This window comes from Galeopterus variegatus, unplaced genomic scaffold, assembly GCF_000696425.1.
Source record: "Galeopterus variegatus unplaced genomic scaffold, G_variegatus-3.0.2 Scaffold75, whole genome shotgun sequence".
Lineage (NCBI taxonomy): Eukaryota > Metazoa > Chordata > Mammalia > Dermoptera > Cynocephalidae > Galeopterus > Galeopterus variegatus.
This window is the reverse complement of record NW_007726186.1, coordinates 385,231-402,584: the sequence shown is the minus strand read 5'-3', so window position 1 is coordinate 402,584 and position 17,354 is coordinate 385,231. Positions and strand designations below refer to the sequence as shown.

The following is a 17,354-nucleotide window of genomic DNA, read 5'->3' as shown; positions in this document are numbered from 1 at the left end:
GGATAGACTACATGTTAGGGCACAAATCGAGTCTCAACAAATTTTAAAAAATGGAAATTGTTTCAAGTACCTTTTCATACCACAACAGATTGAAACTAGAAATCAATAACAAGCAAAACTTTAGGAACTATGCAAACACATGGATATTAAACAACATGCTCCTGAATGACCTATGGGACCAAGAAGAAATTAAAAAGGAAACCAAAAAATTTCTAGAAACTAGAAATTTCTAAATTCTAGAAACTAATGAAAATAAAGACACATCATACCAAAACCTGTGGGATACTGCAAAAGTAGTACTAAGAGGGAAGTTTATTGCAATAAACGCCTATATCAAAAGAACAGAAAGATTTCAAATAAACAACCTAAAGTTACACCTCAAAGAACTAAACGACAAGAACAATTCAATCCTCGAATTAGAAGAAAAAAAAACAATTAAGATCAGAGCAAAATTAAATGAATTAGAGGCCCCAAAAATGATAAAAAAAGATCAATGAAACAAAAAGTTGGTTTGTTGAGAAGATAAACAAAATAGCAAGCCATAACCTAGACTATCTAAAAACAGAAAAGGAAAGACCCAAACAACAAAAGTCAGAAATGAAAAAGGAGAGATTGCAACCAATACCACAGAAGTACATAGAATCATTGGAGACTATTACAAACCACTATATGCCAACAAATTTGAAAACCTGGAGGAAATGGATAAATTTCTGGACACACAAAAACTACCAAGACTGAACTAAGAACACATAGAAAACATGAAAAGACCAATAACAAGCAGCAAGTTTGAAGCAATAATTAGCAATCTCCCAACAAAGAAAAGTCCAGGACTGGATGACTTTACTGCTGAGTTCTACCAAACCTTTAAAGAGAAATTAATACCAATTCTCTTCAAACTATTTAAAAAAATTGAAACAGAGGCCATTCTCCCAAACTCATTTTATGAAGCCAACATCACCCTGATACCAAAACCAGACAAAGATACAACAAAAAAAGAAAACTGAAGGCCAATATCTTTGATGAACATAGACACAAAAATCCTCAACAAAATATTAGCAATCAGAATACAGCGACACATCAAAAAATTATACACCATGATTGATGGAGTTTGGATGTGTTGTCCCCTCCAAAACTCATGTGGAAATTTGATCTCCAATGTGGCGGTGTTGGAAACTGATTGAGTCATGGGGGCAGATCCTTCATGAATGGATTAATGCTCTCCCTTGGGGAAGAGGGGTAGTGAATGAGTTCTTGCTCTACTAGTTCCCACAAGAGCTGATTGTTTAAAGAACCCTGGTACCTCCTCTCTCCTCTCTCTTGCTTCCTCTCACCATGTGATCTGCTTGTACCTGCTGGCTGTCTGCCACTTTCTGTCATGAATAGAAGCAGCCCGAGGCCCATGCCAGATACAGCTGTCCCAGAATCGTAAGCCAGATAAACCTCTTTCCCTTATAAATTACCCAGTCTCAGGTATTTCTGTTATAGCAACACAAAACTGACTAAAACAATGATCAAGTGGGATTCATCCCAGGGATGCAAGGATAGTTCAACATACACAAGTCAATAAATGTGACACACCACATCAACAAAATCAAGGACAAAAACCATATGACTATCTCAATAGACACAGAAAAAGCATCTGACAAAATTCAACAGCCCTTTGTGATAAAGATTCTCAGCAAATGAAGGATAGAAGGAAAGTATCTCAACAAAACAAAAAGCCGTATATGAAAAACCTATCGACAATATCATCTTGAATGGGGTAAAGCTGAAAACTTTTCCCTGAAGAACAGGAACAAGACAAGGATGCCCACTCTCACTACTCCTTTTTAACATAGTATATTAGTACTAGCCAGACGAATCAGGCAAGACAAAGAAACAAAGGGCATCCTTAATATCCAGAATATACAGATTGGAAAAGATGAAGTCAAACTGTCCCTGTTTGCAGATGACATGATCCTATATAATGAAAAACCTAAAGACTCTACAAAGAAACTCTTAGAGCTGATAAATGATTTCAGTAAAGTTGCATATTACAAAATCAACATGCAGGGCCGGCCCGGTGGCGCACTGGAGAGTGCGCTGCTTTGGAGCGCGGTGGCGCTCCCGCCAAGGGTTCGGATCGCATGTGGAGACTGGTTCCCGCTCACTGGCTGAGTGTGGTGCGGGCGCAACACCGAGGGTTGTGATCCCGCTGCCGGTCCCCGGTACGGGCTCGACACCAAGGGTTGCAATCCCGTTACCGGTCAGTAAAAAAGACAAAAAGGAAAAAAACAAAAAAAAACCAAAAAAAAAACAAAATCAACATGCAAAAATAAGTAGCATTTTATACTCCAATAACAAACTAGAACAAAAAGAAATCAAGAAAGTAAGCCCACTTACAACAGTCACCCAAAAATAAAAATAAAATACCTAGAGATAATTTAACCAAGGAGGTGAAAGATGTCTACAATAAGAACTACAAATCACTTCTGAAAAAAATTAAAGAGGACACAAAAATATGGAAAGACATTCCATGCTCCTAGATTGGAAGAATTAACATTGTCACAATGTACATACTACCCAAAATAATCTACAGATTTAGTGCAACCCCCATCAAAATACCAATGACATTCTTCACAGAAATAGAAAAAACAATCATAACATTAATATGGAAAAACAAGACTCTGAATACCTAAAGCAATCCTGAGTAAAAAAAATAATAAAGCTGGAGGCATTACACTATCTGACTTCAAATTATACTACAAAACTATAGTAACCAAAACAGCATGATACCAGCATAAAAACAGACACAGACCAATGGAACAGAATAGAGAACCCAGAAATCAACCCACATACTTACAGCCAGCTGATATTAGAGAAGGGTAACAGTAGCATACATTGGGAAGAAGACTGACTCTTCAATAAGTGGTGCTGAGAAAACTGTACATCCATATGTATAAGAATGAAACTAGACCTGTACCTCTCACCATATACCAAAATATCAAAATCAACTCAAAATGGATTAAAGACTTACATATAAGACCCAAACCTATAAAACCACTAAAAGAAAACAGAGGAAACACTTCAGGAAGTAGGGCTGGGCAAAGACATTATGAACAAGACACCCAAAGCATAGGTAACAAAAGGAAAAATAAACAAATGGGATTATATCAAACCAAAAAGCTTCTGCACCTCAAAAGAAACAGTTAACACAGAAAAAAGACATCCTACAGAATGGGAGAAAATATTCACAAACTATGCATCTGACAAGGGATTAATATCCAGAATATACAAGGAACTCAAACAACTGTTAAGTAAAATAAGTAACCTGATTAAAAAATGGGCAAAGAAGCTGAATAGGCATTTCTCAAAGTAAGTATAGAAATGGCCAACAGAAACATGAAAAAAATGTTCAACATCACTAAGCATCAGGGAAATGCAAATAAAAACCACACTGAGATATCATCTCATGCCAGTTAGATTGGCCATTATCAAAAAGAGAGAGAACAACAAATGCTGGTGAGGATTAGAGAAAGGAGAACCCCCCTATACTGTTGGTGGGACTGTAAATTAGTGCAGCCATTATGGAAAACAGTATGGAGGTTCCTCAAACAACTACAGATAGAACTGTCATGTGATCCAGCAATCCCTTGGCTGGATATATACCCACAGGAATGGAAGTCATCATGTCAAAGGAATACCCACACTCCCATGTTTATCTGTATACAATATTTACAATAGCCGAGATATGGATCCAACCTAAGTGTCCATCGACAGATGACTGGATAAGGAAAAGGTGGTATATTACACAATGGAATACTACTCAGCCATAAAAAAGATGAAATTCTGCCATTCATAGCAATATGGATGAAATTAGAGAAAATTAAGTGAAATAAGCCAGGCACAGAGAGAGAAATACCACATGTCCTCACTCATAAGTGGGAGTTAAAAAAACAAAAATCAAACCAAAATAAACAAAAAAAGAAAGAAAGATACACCAACCAACTATAATTTGTTGAACTTTCAAAGGGAGAGAATGGAACTGAGGCCACCAGAGGTGGGAAGAAGAGGTCAGTTAGTGAGAAATTGGCAAAGGGCCACAAAAAATGATTACTTTGTATAATGATAAATATAGTAATAAAAAATAAATAAATAACTGCCATACTCTATCCCAGCCAGAACTGCAGGTATGTCCATTGGATTCTCAAGGTTTCTTGTCCTTTGTAGGCTCTTTTGTAGGTGGACATGACATCTACATTCTCGTAAACAGTTTTCCAGTTTCTAGGAGCAAGTAGGCTGCCTCTGGAAGCTGCCCAAGAGTGGCCACCTGGCATTATTTATCTGTTTCTCTCCAGAGACCGGCACATGCCTTGCACATAGTAGGTGCTTAATGGATGCTTACAGAATGAGGGAGTAGTCCTTTGAATATCAACTGGGTTGCCCATGTGAATAGCTGGACAATTGTGATCCAAACTCACCTCTTTTTGTCCAGTGATTTGTAGAAAATGGCAAAATTCATCTTGAATTGACAGTAATTTGGCTCTTTCCATCCCTTCAGAATCCTTAAGATGAGCCATGCTCTCTTGAAAATACTTTTCAGCCACATCTGAAGAAAACCATCATAACAACAACTTTGAAAACTGCTTGCAGATTTGAAGTGGAAACAAAATAAATATACTTTTAGCAGTTGTGAACGATTTGAAAATAAGTATTTGGACAAGAGACTGTCCTTTGCTCGTTAATCTGCCTGTTTTATCTGAAATGATTAGGGTCTCAGAGGGATATGGCAGTTTACTTTCCTAAGTTTTCATACATCTTAGCTTTCTTAGAAAGCAAAGTTAATGCAAAAGGAGAAACTATCCCCCAGACATGAACACACTGGTGAGTTTTCAAGCTGACTGACCATTAACATTTCCTATAACTCTGGTCACTCCTCCCTGACGTTAGGACTCCTAGAGTCCACTTATTTTAACAAATTTTGAGTGCAATCTTGGGACATATTTCTACGACATGAAAAATCTAGAAAATCTGGTTGACATGCTGCTGAGGGAAAAAACCCCAACCATTCTAAACACTTAAACATACTGGTTATAATATAAGAAAAATAGTTTAGAGCCTGAGCAGGACCGGAGATGAGGCCTGAGGCCTGAGTGTGGTAGGAATCTGGAATGGAGCTCTGTGCAAAAAGCCAGTGTTCTCAGCGGAATTCTAAGATGACCTCACTAATCCACGCCCGTGTACTGATTAATTGATTAATACCCTCTGTATTGGTTATGGGTGGGACTTGTGAGTATGACAAGATAGTACTCCTACAATGAGGTTTTGTCAGATGGCACAGTGGACTTTAAGAAAGCAAGATTATCCCCTCAGCCTGACTTAATCACATATGACCTTTAAAAGCAGAGAGTTTTCTTTGGCTGGTGGCAGAAGAAGTCACAGAGATTGGAAGCATGAGAGGGATTTGATGAGGAGGACATTCTCTGTTGCTGAGATGGACAGCTGAGTGCAAGTACCTGAGAGTGGCTTGTGGGAGTTGAGAGAGGTCACCAGGAAACAGCCAGCAAGAAAATGGGGACTTCAGTCCTACAGCTGTAAGGACTGTATTCTGCTAATAACAGGAATGAACTTGGAAAAGGACCCCAAGCTCCAGATGAGAATGCAGCTGGCTGACAACCTGATTTTAGTTTGAGCAGCAAAACCAGCCCTCCCCTGCCAGACTTCTGACCTGCAGACCTGTGAGCTAATAAATGGGTTTTTAAACAACCATAATTTGTTTTGGAGCAAAAGAAAACTAACATAGCCAGTGCTATGGTCTGAATGTTTGAATCCCTCTCAAATTTATATGTTGAAATCCTAACTCTCAAGGTGATGATATTAGGAAGTAGGAAATTTCAGGGGTGATTAAGTCATGAGGATAAAGCCCTCATAAATGAGATTGATGTCCTTATAAAAGAGAGCTCCCCCACCCCTTCAGCCATGTGAACACACAGTGAAAAGACAGGTGGCTATGAACCAGGGAGCAGGCCCTCACCAGACACCAAATCTGCTGGAACTTTGATCTTGGACTTCCAGCCTCCAGAACTGTGAGAAATAAATTTCTGTTGTTTATAAGCCACCAGCCTCTGACATTTTGTTGCAGCAGCCTGAACAGACTAAGACAGCCAGGAATCCCTAAAATGGAGATAAGAACAGTTGCACTGGTCCAAGGTGAGGCCTCAAAGCTGTCCATTCTGAGGCCACAGTTAGAAGAACATCTGAAAGAAATGGGGACACTATACATGGGGCATGCTCATGTGTGAGGTCTGAATTTGTACCACCTACCTGGCTTGGAAATTCTGAAGCAAGAGATTAATACAGAAAGTAGTCTGAAACTGGAAAAATTATAGGGTTCTAGCAAGAGGTCTGAAAACTTATCCTGTGAAGAACCAGATGCTAAATATTTTAGGCTTTGTGGGTCATGTGGTCTCTGTTACAGTGATTCAACTCTGCTGTTGTAGCATGAAAGCAGCTGTAGACAATACAAAAATGAATGAGCAGGACTGTGTTCCAATAAAACCTTACGAAAACAGGTGATGAGCTGGATTTGGCCCATGGGCCATAAGTTTGCTGAACCCTGCTCTAGTAGAGGAAAATGAGATGACTTCTTCCTGAAGGAGACTTGGGACTCCCATGGAAGCACTTGTTGGAGATGATCTCATGGTGACACAGGACAAGTACATAAAGTTTGTCGGTGGGGAAGATTATGACCCATATACACTTGACATTTCCACCTGGAAATCTCTTATGTACTGAGTAACGCAGTTTAAAACATTATCTTTTGCTTTTCTAAATTTCCTCTATACTTGGTTATTTCCCCTTTATTATTTCTAATGTTGTACTTTCTCCCTGTTTTCTCAATTAGGCTGCTAGCGTTTTATCTATTTTAATATCTTCTCCGATGAATTGGCCCTTGAATTTATTTTCTCTTTTTGTGATGTTAATGCCAGGTGCTTACAAAGAGGCCTCCCTGATCTACAGGCACAGCTCTCCAGAACATACACAAGGAGCAAGAATTGGAGCATCCCGTGCAGAGTGTGGTTGTTCTTGGAGGTAGCAGAGGGAGCGGTGCAGAGGACAGGCTCTGGGTTCAGGCTGCCTGGGCTCAGCTTCTGGTTCTGTCCCCTTCTAGCTGTGTGCCTAACTTCACTGGCCTGTTTCCTCATCTGAAAAAGGGGCCCATTGCACTAGTACTTCCCTTATAGGGTTGTAAGGAGTAAATAAATACATACAAACAACTGACAACATGCCTGACATATAGTCAGTGCTCAGTAAATGTCAACTATTTTAATTTTAGGGACAGTTTTGGTGATTGTGGCTATTGGCTTCCCCCATCCATAGCAGGCTGAACAGCAGGTGCATTGGAAGCAGCAAGTAGAAGAGAGGACAGAAACGGTGAGAGGACAGAAACATTGCAGAAATGTACAGAGTGGTCAAAAGACACACAAATCTGGTATCACTGACAGACAAACAGCCCTGCATGCCTCAAGAGCTTTGAGAACATCCCTGAAATTCACAGTGAGAATCCTGGGTGTTGAGAAATGATCCGAGTGCATGCCATGTGATCTGTTTTAGAAAGGATAGAAGTAAGCACTTGGGAAACATGTCTACCAAATCTAGTCAACCTGAAGAAAACTTAGGTCTGAATACAAGCTGTGTTCGTCTGCAAGATTCAGTCCTTCTGGATTCTAGGCAGTTGCCAGCCTCCCCAGGAGGTCTCAGGGCCAGCTGGACCCGGGTCTGTAGCTAACACAGAAGTCAATTGAGCAGGATTACCCTGTCCCTCCCTTTCAAGGGGGGTCTGTCCACTGCCAGGCCAGCAGATGCATTTCTGGAGTATTACTCAAGTTTTTGTCTTGGTAGGAGAAAATTCTACCACATGGAAAATGTTACATCTCTTTTATTCGTAGTTGACTCATGGGAGAAACTATTACAGATTTAATGCTCGAACTAAGTATTAACTTTTGCTACTTTAATAATTGATGACAGCAAATGCTGGGGATGGTGTGGCATTTCTATTGTTGATTCTAAAAGCATTACAGAGATGAACATTCCATGTCTAAAGTGAAGGACGATATTCAAAGTGGAGTACTCTTGACATTTCAATTTTCTGGCTAATTGGGGATGAACCAAAGAATGTAGTCTTCTTTAAGAGTAAAGATCTTTCTGCATCTCAGCCTTGTCCCCCTGGAGATGGGCCCTCACTGTGAAGACCGGCAGATGTAAAGGGCGTGGGAAGGAGTGGGGGCTGCCAGGCACTGAGGTTCAGACCCTGGACTTTGGCAGAAGCAGTGCTGCCATGCTCAGGACAAGGTGGAGGCCAGAGGGGCGGGCAGGGTTTCCCTCCTGTCTCCTGGGTTAGGAGCCCATCTCAGGCACGGGTGGACACAGCTGCACTTGACACCTTTCTAACCCTTTTCTCCTAACGTTCTCCCACCTGCCAGTATTCCTTCTCCTGGTGGTCACAGGCTGACCAATTGTCCCCCCAAAAGCACCCCTCTTGGGCTGACCCTCTATGCCTGAGGGCAGCTAGTCCTTCCCCTCAGGGCAGCAAAGCTCACGGAGACTGAGGGAAAGGAAGCTGTCTGGCCTATTCAGACTCAGGCACAAATGGCTCACAACCTCAGACTCAGGGAGGCCTACTCATGTTTCCAAAGAGGATGCTTGCTGGCGCATATGAATCTCTGGAAGAGGGCGTGGAGAGGAGAGGGGATGGGAGGAAGGATGTGCATTGTGGGAAAGCCAGGTGCCGTGGCGAGCACACGGAGACCGCCTCGTCCAGTTGCTGCTTCCCTTCCTCCCCATCTGAGTCCTTGGCTTCTCTAAAGTTACCTGGTTTTTTCCCCCCATTTCTACTACTGGAAGGTCTCTATAGTCATGGGGCATAAGGCCAGGGAGGCCAGATTCGCTGACAGCTGTTGTCACATGCAAGCTGCCCACACATCTGTAAACTCATGTCAGGACCCCTGTATATCAGAACAGCCTAGAGCTTGAGAACAGAAGGTCTAGAGTGCCTGCAGTGGGTGTCCTCCCTGTCTATAAATTGGCAACCACTTTTGTCTTCATCTGAGACACAGGAGAGCCCTTTATTGTAAGACCCTGACTTAGTTCCCCCACCCCTCTGACCCCCCAAATTAACTTTGTGAACTACAATCACATGACCAGTCTTTGAGGGGAGAGTAAATTGAGTCCTATAGCAAAGAAGTCATTTCTGGACCAAACAGAGTTTGTTCTCCCGGGAATGGGCATCCCAGGTCCATCTGGGACAAGACAACAGGATTTCCAGAGGAACAGGAAGTCATAGCCCCTGTGATGGGACGCCACCTCCCAGCATAGACCTCGTGCCCTGAAGCTGGGTGTGGGTTCACAAAGAGGCAGAAGTTCCGGTGCTCCTGTACACAGCCATCCTAACTTTAAAAATCGCTTCTAGAATCCTCTGCAACCTGATGCTGGTGGCCTGGGCAGAACATGAGGTCATCTTCTAAAACACAGGAGCATGACTTAGCTTGTATATCTGAACCCTTGTGGCACAGGTGTTTTAAGGCCATGACTCTCTTCCCATTTTCACTCCAACACAATGTTTATGTTGTCTGTGAGTTGCAGTGGGGGGGGAAGTGCGGCTCAGTGGGCAGGATGGTTTAATGTCTCTGCAGGCAGCTCCATCTGGGGACTTGGAGCCATGTCATGCCCAGAGGCCCTAGTGGACTCTTCATGGAGATGTTCATATACAGGCAAAAGAAAACAAGGTTTCATTCAAAGAGCAAGCGGAATGTAGGACTGCAATGTGACCCGCTGGAAGTCAGGAGGCTTTTAATTAAAATAAATTCCAGTAACCCTGGGCTAATTTTCCTGAGGCTGTCCTAAGGCAGGAGTTGGAACAGTAAGGACAGCTTTCATTAAGAGGGAGGCCTCCGTGTACAACAATTATCTTTTGTAACAGTCTTAGAAAATAGTCTTTGTACTAACTGCAAAGGCTTTAAGGACCCGAGGAAATTTAAAAATGGAAAGTCTCAAATCGTAGCCTGGCATTAACCTAGAGGAGCTCCTGCATCCGGCAAACAAACAGATTGAACCTATTTGGACCCTTCTGGGGGCTGTTGCCCAGGGCTGCCTGTTGGCCTGTGGAGGCCTCAAGGGAAGCCTGAGGACATATGTAGCCCAGGGCAGGCCCTCTCCTCACCGCAGGCAGACCTTCTTCAGGAGGAACACTTTCACAGGGCCACAGAGTGAGGCCTATGACACGGCTTCTGGGAGTGGCAGAGCTGCGACTCATGAGCTCTGTGATCCGAGAAAGTCCACGGCCATCTCTGGGGGCAGGTTTGCATCAATAAAGTGAGGAGATGGCAGCAGGCTGGGTGAGGGTGGAAGGGTATAAACGTGCAGAGTGCCCCTGTGGGTCTGGCACTCACAGCGCCTGCTGAGGGGCTTGGTTACCATTGGGACCTGCCTGCCTTAAAGTTCTCACCACCAGGAAGCTGATCAGGCCCCCACCCCAACCTCTCCAACACTCAGCATTCCACTTGGGGCCACCCACGTAGTGGTGAGGCTTCCAGCAGCCTCAGACCTAAGGCTCCATCGCTTGCTTGAAGTATATGTGTTTTTCTTTTTTTGTCTTTTTTTCGTGTCCGGCAACGGATCGCAACCCTCAGTGTCGCGCCCGTACCGGACCGGGACCGGCAACGGGACCGCAACCCTCGGCGTCGCGCCCGCACCTCGCTCAGCCAGTGAGCGGGAACCGGTCTGTATGTTGGATCCGAACCCTCGGCGGGAGCGCCGCCGTGCTCCCAAGCGGCGCACTGCTACAGTGCGCCACCGGGCCGGCCCCATGTAGTATATGTGTTTTTCACAAGCTGCCTTAAAAATCCCTTTGAAGCCAAGTCATGCTTCAGAAAGGTTTTCCAGAGAAGTTCTGAACACACATTATGAGCCAGTACAAAAGTGAAAAACTTGAGCTAATGAAAGTGGCCATGACAGAGTGCGGGCACTTCCTCCTCCCTTGGAGAGGAATGAAGGAGCCACGGCCTCTGCTGTCAGGCACGGAGAAGAGAAGGCCCTGGTAAGCGAAGCTTGATTAGGTTTTGGTTCTGTAAGAGAGTTCAGCAGCACGGACTAAGGGTGATAACAGGCCAGCCCTTCTCCTCCTCCACCGGCCCCAAGGGCTGCCAGCCCCGGAAGCCCCACCTGCCTGTGCTCTGGGGCTTCTCGGCTCCCTGCACCTCTGAGGATGGGGCACCCACCGCCCCTCAGGTTCTGCAGTATGGTTATGTAGGCAGCGCCTGGGTTCCATTCTAGGCCTTGGTTTGCCTATCACTTCCTGAGTGATCCTGGACACGCCCTGGAGCCAAATCCTCTAGATGTGATGACTCTAAGGTGACTTCCAGAAGTTTCTGAGAGGGGATTCTCCTAACACTGGTGGGAACAAAGTAAGAGGCTTCCCTTTTCTTCTATCAGCCTTGCTCCACTGTACTCTTGCTCCACGTTCTCACCTGCTCTCTGGGGGGCACTGAGCAGGCAAGGATGCCTGTGACGTCTGCTCGGGGAGCTCAGAGGCAGGCCGAGCTCAGGCTGGCTGGGCATTGTGTAATAAGAAATGGGCCCTGAGTAGGGGCTGAGGAAGGTTCTCTCAGAGCACACAGGGCTGCAGGGGGGTGGGGAGGAAAGGAAGGTGGAGAGGTGCAGACAAGGGTGACGGGAGGCAGGTGGGTGAGTGTGGCCAGTGGTGGCTCACTCTTACTTGCCACCAGCAGGACCGGAGGGAACCCCACCGTGGAGGCCTCAGGTTGGAGATGGGGCAAGGGAGGCAGCAGGGGCAGCTAAGGAGGCCCATGGGAAGGGGAAGGACACCTGACATGGCTGTTCCCAGGTGGCCCCGTTACCTGTCAGGAGCCCAGAGGATCTGGGTAAGTGCATACATCATGGGCTGCCTAACTTCCAGTCTTTCTGGGACACACAGGGCCCAAGAAGCATCAGTATCCGAGTGAGCAAGGAATGAGGGAGGGCCCAGCATGGGGGTGAGCTGAGAAGGCAGGCCACAGGAGGCTGAGTTGAGAAAAGGGAGGAGTGTGCAAGGCAAAAAAGAGGAGACTTGGGTGAGATACAGTGCCTAGCTTCAGGTACTCATATTTCTTAAGTCTACTGTGTAAAATGTGGGAAAAGACTAGGACCCATGGTGGCCGGGGAGATATACATATTTGTGCACAGGGAATTATAGCATAGGAATCCACTTAGGGATCCCAGCTCCTGCCCCCCAGGATCCAACAGGGCAGAACCCGTTCAGAACATCTGCTGTCCCTGGGCCCTGCAGAACACCCAGATGGGGCCACTTCCAAACAAGGCCGCCTGTGCTCAGCGGGCTCTGCCTCTCAAAGGTTTATACTGAAATGTACTTGGCTGTGGACCATTTCATTTTAATATCCTTTAGGAGAAGAGTTATAAACACAAGGCAAATGCCCTTAACACTTAGCAGGGCCGGGAGAGCTGTTAATACCAAGTTTGTCTATGGCTGCTCTGGGAAGCTGGCCAGACTCAGGTTAGTGACATTCCAAGAGCCCAGATTGGGAATCTTTATGCAGTCACAATCATTCGTGACTCCTAGGGCAGTTTTGTCTGCATAAGGAATGTAGAGAAAACATAGAGCAGAGGGGTTGGCTTGAGCGTGGAGCCTGAGATGCTGCTTCTTGGCCAGGGACATCTTGTTTGTTAGGTGGCAGTGACTTCAACGGGCATTCAGCAAGCAGGAAGCAGGCTATGGAGAATCCTCAAATGAGAAATTTTTTCTCATTAAAGATTCTTTTTCTTTTTCCAAAAAACAAAAAGAAAACCCAAAAAGTCTTTGTACTGGTTTAAACACAGGAGAACAGAGCTAAGATCTCCCCTTGGTGCTTGGAAGCAGATTTGCTCCCAGGGCATCAGGACTAGAAGTGACCAAAATTGGCCAAAGTCCCGTGTGGGTGAGAGCTATGGGGGCTTTGGCCTCCCCTTAGTTGTTAGACAACAATAAGTTCCAAATTGCCCCCTTTAACTTCTCCCTGCTGGAGGCAGCAGAGACCTGGAGAAACCTCAGCCGTGGGTGGGTACAGTAAAGAGGACATGAAAGAGGTAGGGACAGCAGAGAGAGGACATGAAAGAGATGGGGACAGCAGAGAGAAGACATGAAAGACGGCTGGACTGTGTCTGCCAGGGCACCCACTACAGCCCCTGGCTGGGTGGTAGCTGTCTCATTCCTGTTTCTGGAGGGAAGCTGATTCTGCACCTGCTCTGCTCATACCACACTTGGGCACTTGCGGGTAAGAGTCGGAACAGAGTCTGTATCTCAACACACTGGCCTGGGTGGCTCATTTCTCCACATTTGCCACCAATGGAACAAGGATTCTGAGAGCAGCAATTTTCAAACGAGGTTTACACAGTAGGAACAGTTTGAAGTTTCTTCCTGCTTATATTAGTTTGACTTGCATGTTTAGCTGATTTGTTTGAGGCTTTAGGAGTGGAGGTGTGTGCCCCTTTCTGCACCTGTTCTAGGGCTTCATGCTGCTGCTGGACATTCAGCATCTATTTCTATCCTTCTGCTTCTCTGCCCAACCTCCTCACTTAGCATTTGTTCGCCTTTAAGGCCTCGGTACACTTTCTTCCTCACGGCATCAAGGTGATAGGCGTTTCAAGTGTCTTCTGGCTGGTAGTACTGAAACTGGGAAGGGCCTGCCTAGGTGCATCCTACAGACTGATTGGGGCTTTGTCCTTTTTTGGGTAGAGCAATGAGTAGAGAGACAGAAGTTTCTCTACACTGAGGGAACTTCCTGGTAGGAAGAGCTGGCCGTGTTAGCTTAGTTGTTAAGTGTCAGGTCCTGCCTCCACAAGTTGTTTAAAAGGATCAAATGAGCGTGTTTGTGAAAGCACCAGCACCTGCATTCAAGAGGTGCTCAACTGCTGCTGCTATTGTCATTGTTGTCATTGTTATTACTATCATTCCCCTGAGTCCCCAGTCCCTGAGTCCTCTGCAGCCTATGCTTCAGGCAGCCAGTCTTCCAGGACTCAGGCAGAAGCCACCCCCCTTCTTAATCTGTGAAGCCACCAGTCCCAACTCCCTGCTTCTGGGAGAAGCCGTCTTCTTATCCTTTTACTTTTCCATTTCTCGCATATTTCACTCCTGACTGGCAAGTGGGCTTTCTGGGTGCAGGTTACCACATGCCCTGAGCTGCCCCCCCCTTATGCATAAGTCTGTCTCCTCTTTCAATAAAGCATTGCTTGCTTTACTGCTGGATACAGTGTTTATTTCTATGACGTTGGAATCTGAGAGCCTAATTTAATTGCTGGCAAATATTGGAAAGCTTTGGGCACCAGAGAAGACTCGAGCTGCAAGAGGCAAGTGGCCACTGGGACTATTTTGCTCCCATGTCTTGGCTGCTGGTAGATCTCTCCTGGAGTCCCTGGCCTAAATTCTGACAAGGCAATGCTTAAATCTCTTTACCTTTCTCTGATTTTCTGAGCCCTCTTCTGCTGATTGGTTGGATTGTATGTAGGTGCACCCTGGAGGGCTCCTGGCTACGCTTTGTTTCTGATTTTCTGAGCCCTCTTCTGTTCTGTATAGGTGCATCCTGGAGGGCTCCTGGCTATGCTTTGTTTCTCTGATTTAAATCTAGTTGATACTTTTCTTCTTTATGCGGACAACAGTGGGGAGAACTGCTCTTATCAATTACTGTCAGTAATTGATAAAAATTGATACAAGTTGGCCCCGCTGACTGGGACTAGGATAAACTGGACCCCACTGCTCCTCTTTTCTCTTTGTTTGTTTGCTTGTTAGACATTTAGTTGGGTACCGGTAATCTGAATAAACCTTCCAATCCTTGCACCAACTTTTGGACTTTCAGGTCATTTGTTTAATGTGAGGGGGCAAGCCGAGCCTGGCCTGTCAGTGACAAGAGCTACAGGGCAGAGGGTGGCGCCAAGGTGCTGGCCCGTCCTCTCCCCACTGGCACTCCATGCCCTTCTCTCTACAGGCTTCCTCAGCTCTTCCTGTGTCCCATGTCTGCCTCAAACTCCATGGACTCTGTGGCGGGCATGGGAGGGGAGGGGTAAGTGAGGAAACAGTCTCTGGGGATGGCTGCCCGGCTTCAAATCTCCACCACTCGCTGGCTATGGCCCTTGGGGAAAAGGACCTAATCTCTCAGAGCCTCAGATTTTTCATCCCCCAAATGGGGATAATTGTACCTATCACATAGAGTTGTGAGGATTTCTGAGTTAATAAATCTCTGAGTCACTAAACTAATAAATAAAAATTCTAGCATGGTTAGAACCACGGTCAGTATGTCCTATGTAAGCATTAGCTATCATTACTGTTGAGGTCATTTAATTCTCACATACATTGTTATTTGTATCAAGTAGGTATTACTATCATTTTCAATTTACAGAGCAGCCAATACCGGTGCCATATTCAGACTGGAATTTTTTTTGAAAAATATATAATTCAGATTGGATTGTCTCTGATTCTGTAAATCATGCACAGCAAAGTGCCGTAACTTGTAGCTATGGGACAAAAACATTTTAGGGCACAATTTCTACTGGTCTCCACCCAGTTCATACATTCAACAAGTGAGTGCACCGAGCACTAGGTGAGGTGCTGGAAACCAGAGTCCCTCGAGGCAAAAAGATGGCCTTTTGGCTATAGCCTCCTGTTTGGTGTTCTCTGAGGAATAGAGCTTCCTCCTCCAGACTCCACCGGTTCAAATGCTCAGAGAAACAGGAAGGACCTGACAACCACTGATCCACACTCCTGCTGTCAAGGTCAGAAGTTATGGATTTAGCCCTCACACTTGTTTTGCCTCACTCAGAGCCTTAAGCATATTTGAGTTAGTTAGCATCAGTTAAAAATTGGAGACTGCACATTATCCAAATTTCTGCCATCTCTTAAAAAATCAGAAGATCTGCCAGTCTAAGTCTACCTCCCACATGGCAGCAGTGAGCTGGAGCTAAGTGCAGGGTACGTAAGGGCTTCTCTAGGGTGCCACAGTCCTCACCACTCTGTCCTGTCTCCTTATGCTACAGCTGTAGCTTGCTGCTGTTCAGAATTGTGCTTGCTGCTGCTACTGATTCCTAATAACCGCCTGCTTCACTCACATTACTCACTTGACTCCTGTAGACATTTGGACTTGTAACTCCTACTACTTTAGGGGTGTCTATCAAGCATATTTGCCTTATAAGCATTTTATTATAAATGCTTATAACATAAGCTGTGGAATGGACAGCTCTTTATTAATGGAATTACAGGCACCAACAAGCTGGTAAAACGTTGGCTTTTTGAAGGTTTTGAAGGCAAAACTGATTGTTATGTGTGGAATGTTTTAGGGAAGGAGGATCAGAAAGGTCACTTGCCTCTTCTCTCATCTCTAGACAGGTTCCTCCAGATCTGAAAAGGTGCTCCCAGCTCTAGGAGGCCAGAATGAGGGACCTGCAAGGTGGGATGGGCCAATGGATGAACACTGGTACCCCCTCTGTCGGCTCCTCTGTGGACCAGTGCTCCCTGCCTGGCCCCTGGATCTTTTCAGACCAGGCTTCTCATTCAGGATTTCCCTTCATCTTCTCCCACATGCCGTCCTCCTCATCTTAATCTGCTTCCTGCTTCCTGAACCAACCCCAAGCCTTCTAGACACTGCTTTTATGCTTTCTGGCACATTGGAGCCCATTTTACTCAGTACATAATCATTTTTACCTGATACCCTGGAATACATCCCTAGGTTTTCTTTATGAGTTATACTCCATGTAGTGGATTGAATTATGTCTCCACAAAACTCACTGGAACTTGAATTGTGATCTCCAAGTTTTATGTATTAGAAACTTAGCCCCCAGTGTGACTGTTAAGAAGGTGGGAAATCCTATTATGGTAATTGAAAGGTGGAGCCTTGAAGAGATGACTGGATTGTAGGACCATACAGTAGTGAATGGATTAAAAAATGGCAGTCAAGGGCGTGATTCTGAGGGCTTTAAATGAAGAGGAGAGACTGTCTTTCTCTCTGCTCTCTCTGCTTCCACCATCTTGCAATGTGATACCCCTGGGTCACAGTCGCCACCACCAGATGGACTTTGGACTTACCAGCCTCAGAAACTGTAAGCAATAAATTTCATTTTCTTTATAAATCACCCAGTTCGGTGTACTTTGTTATAAGCAACAAAAACGGACTAATACACTCCATTTCTGAATATTCTGACCAAAAAAAAAATCACCAGAATGTGTGTTTTCTGTCAATAGAAGCACACTGTATGCTCTGAGCCCAGGATGGTAGATTAAAAAATTCCAGAAGCTCGCTGTTCTACCTATTACGCAGGGTAAGAAAAACCATATAAGC

The 17,354-nt window shown here is 45.0% G+C and overlaps 1 protein-coding gene across 1 annotated transcript in view; it reads right to left on the bottom strand.

The window, feature by feature from the left end:
* TTC23 (tetratricopeptide repeat domain 23) overlaps positions 1–17,354 on the bottom strand; it is a 93,509-nt gene that overhangs the window by 20,854 nt on the left and 55,301 nt on the right. The window contains exon 8 of the mRNA XM_008578537.1: positions 4,461–4,588. Coding sequence (XP_008576759.1) covers positions 4,461–4,588 — 128 coding nt within the window. The remainder of the gene's footprint in view (positions 1–4,460; positions 4,589–17,354) is intronic.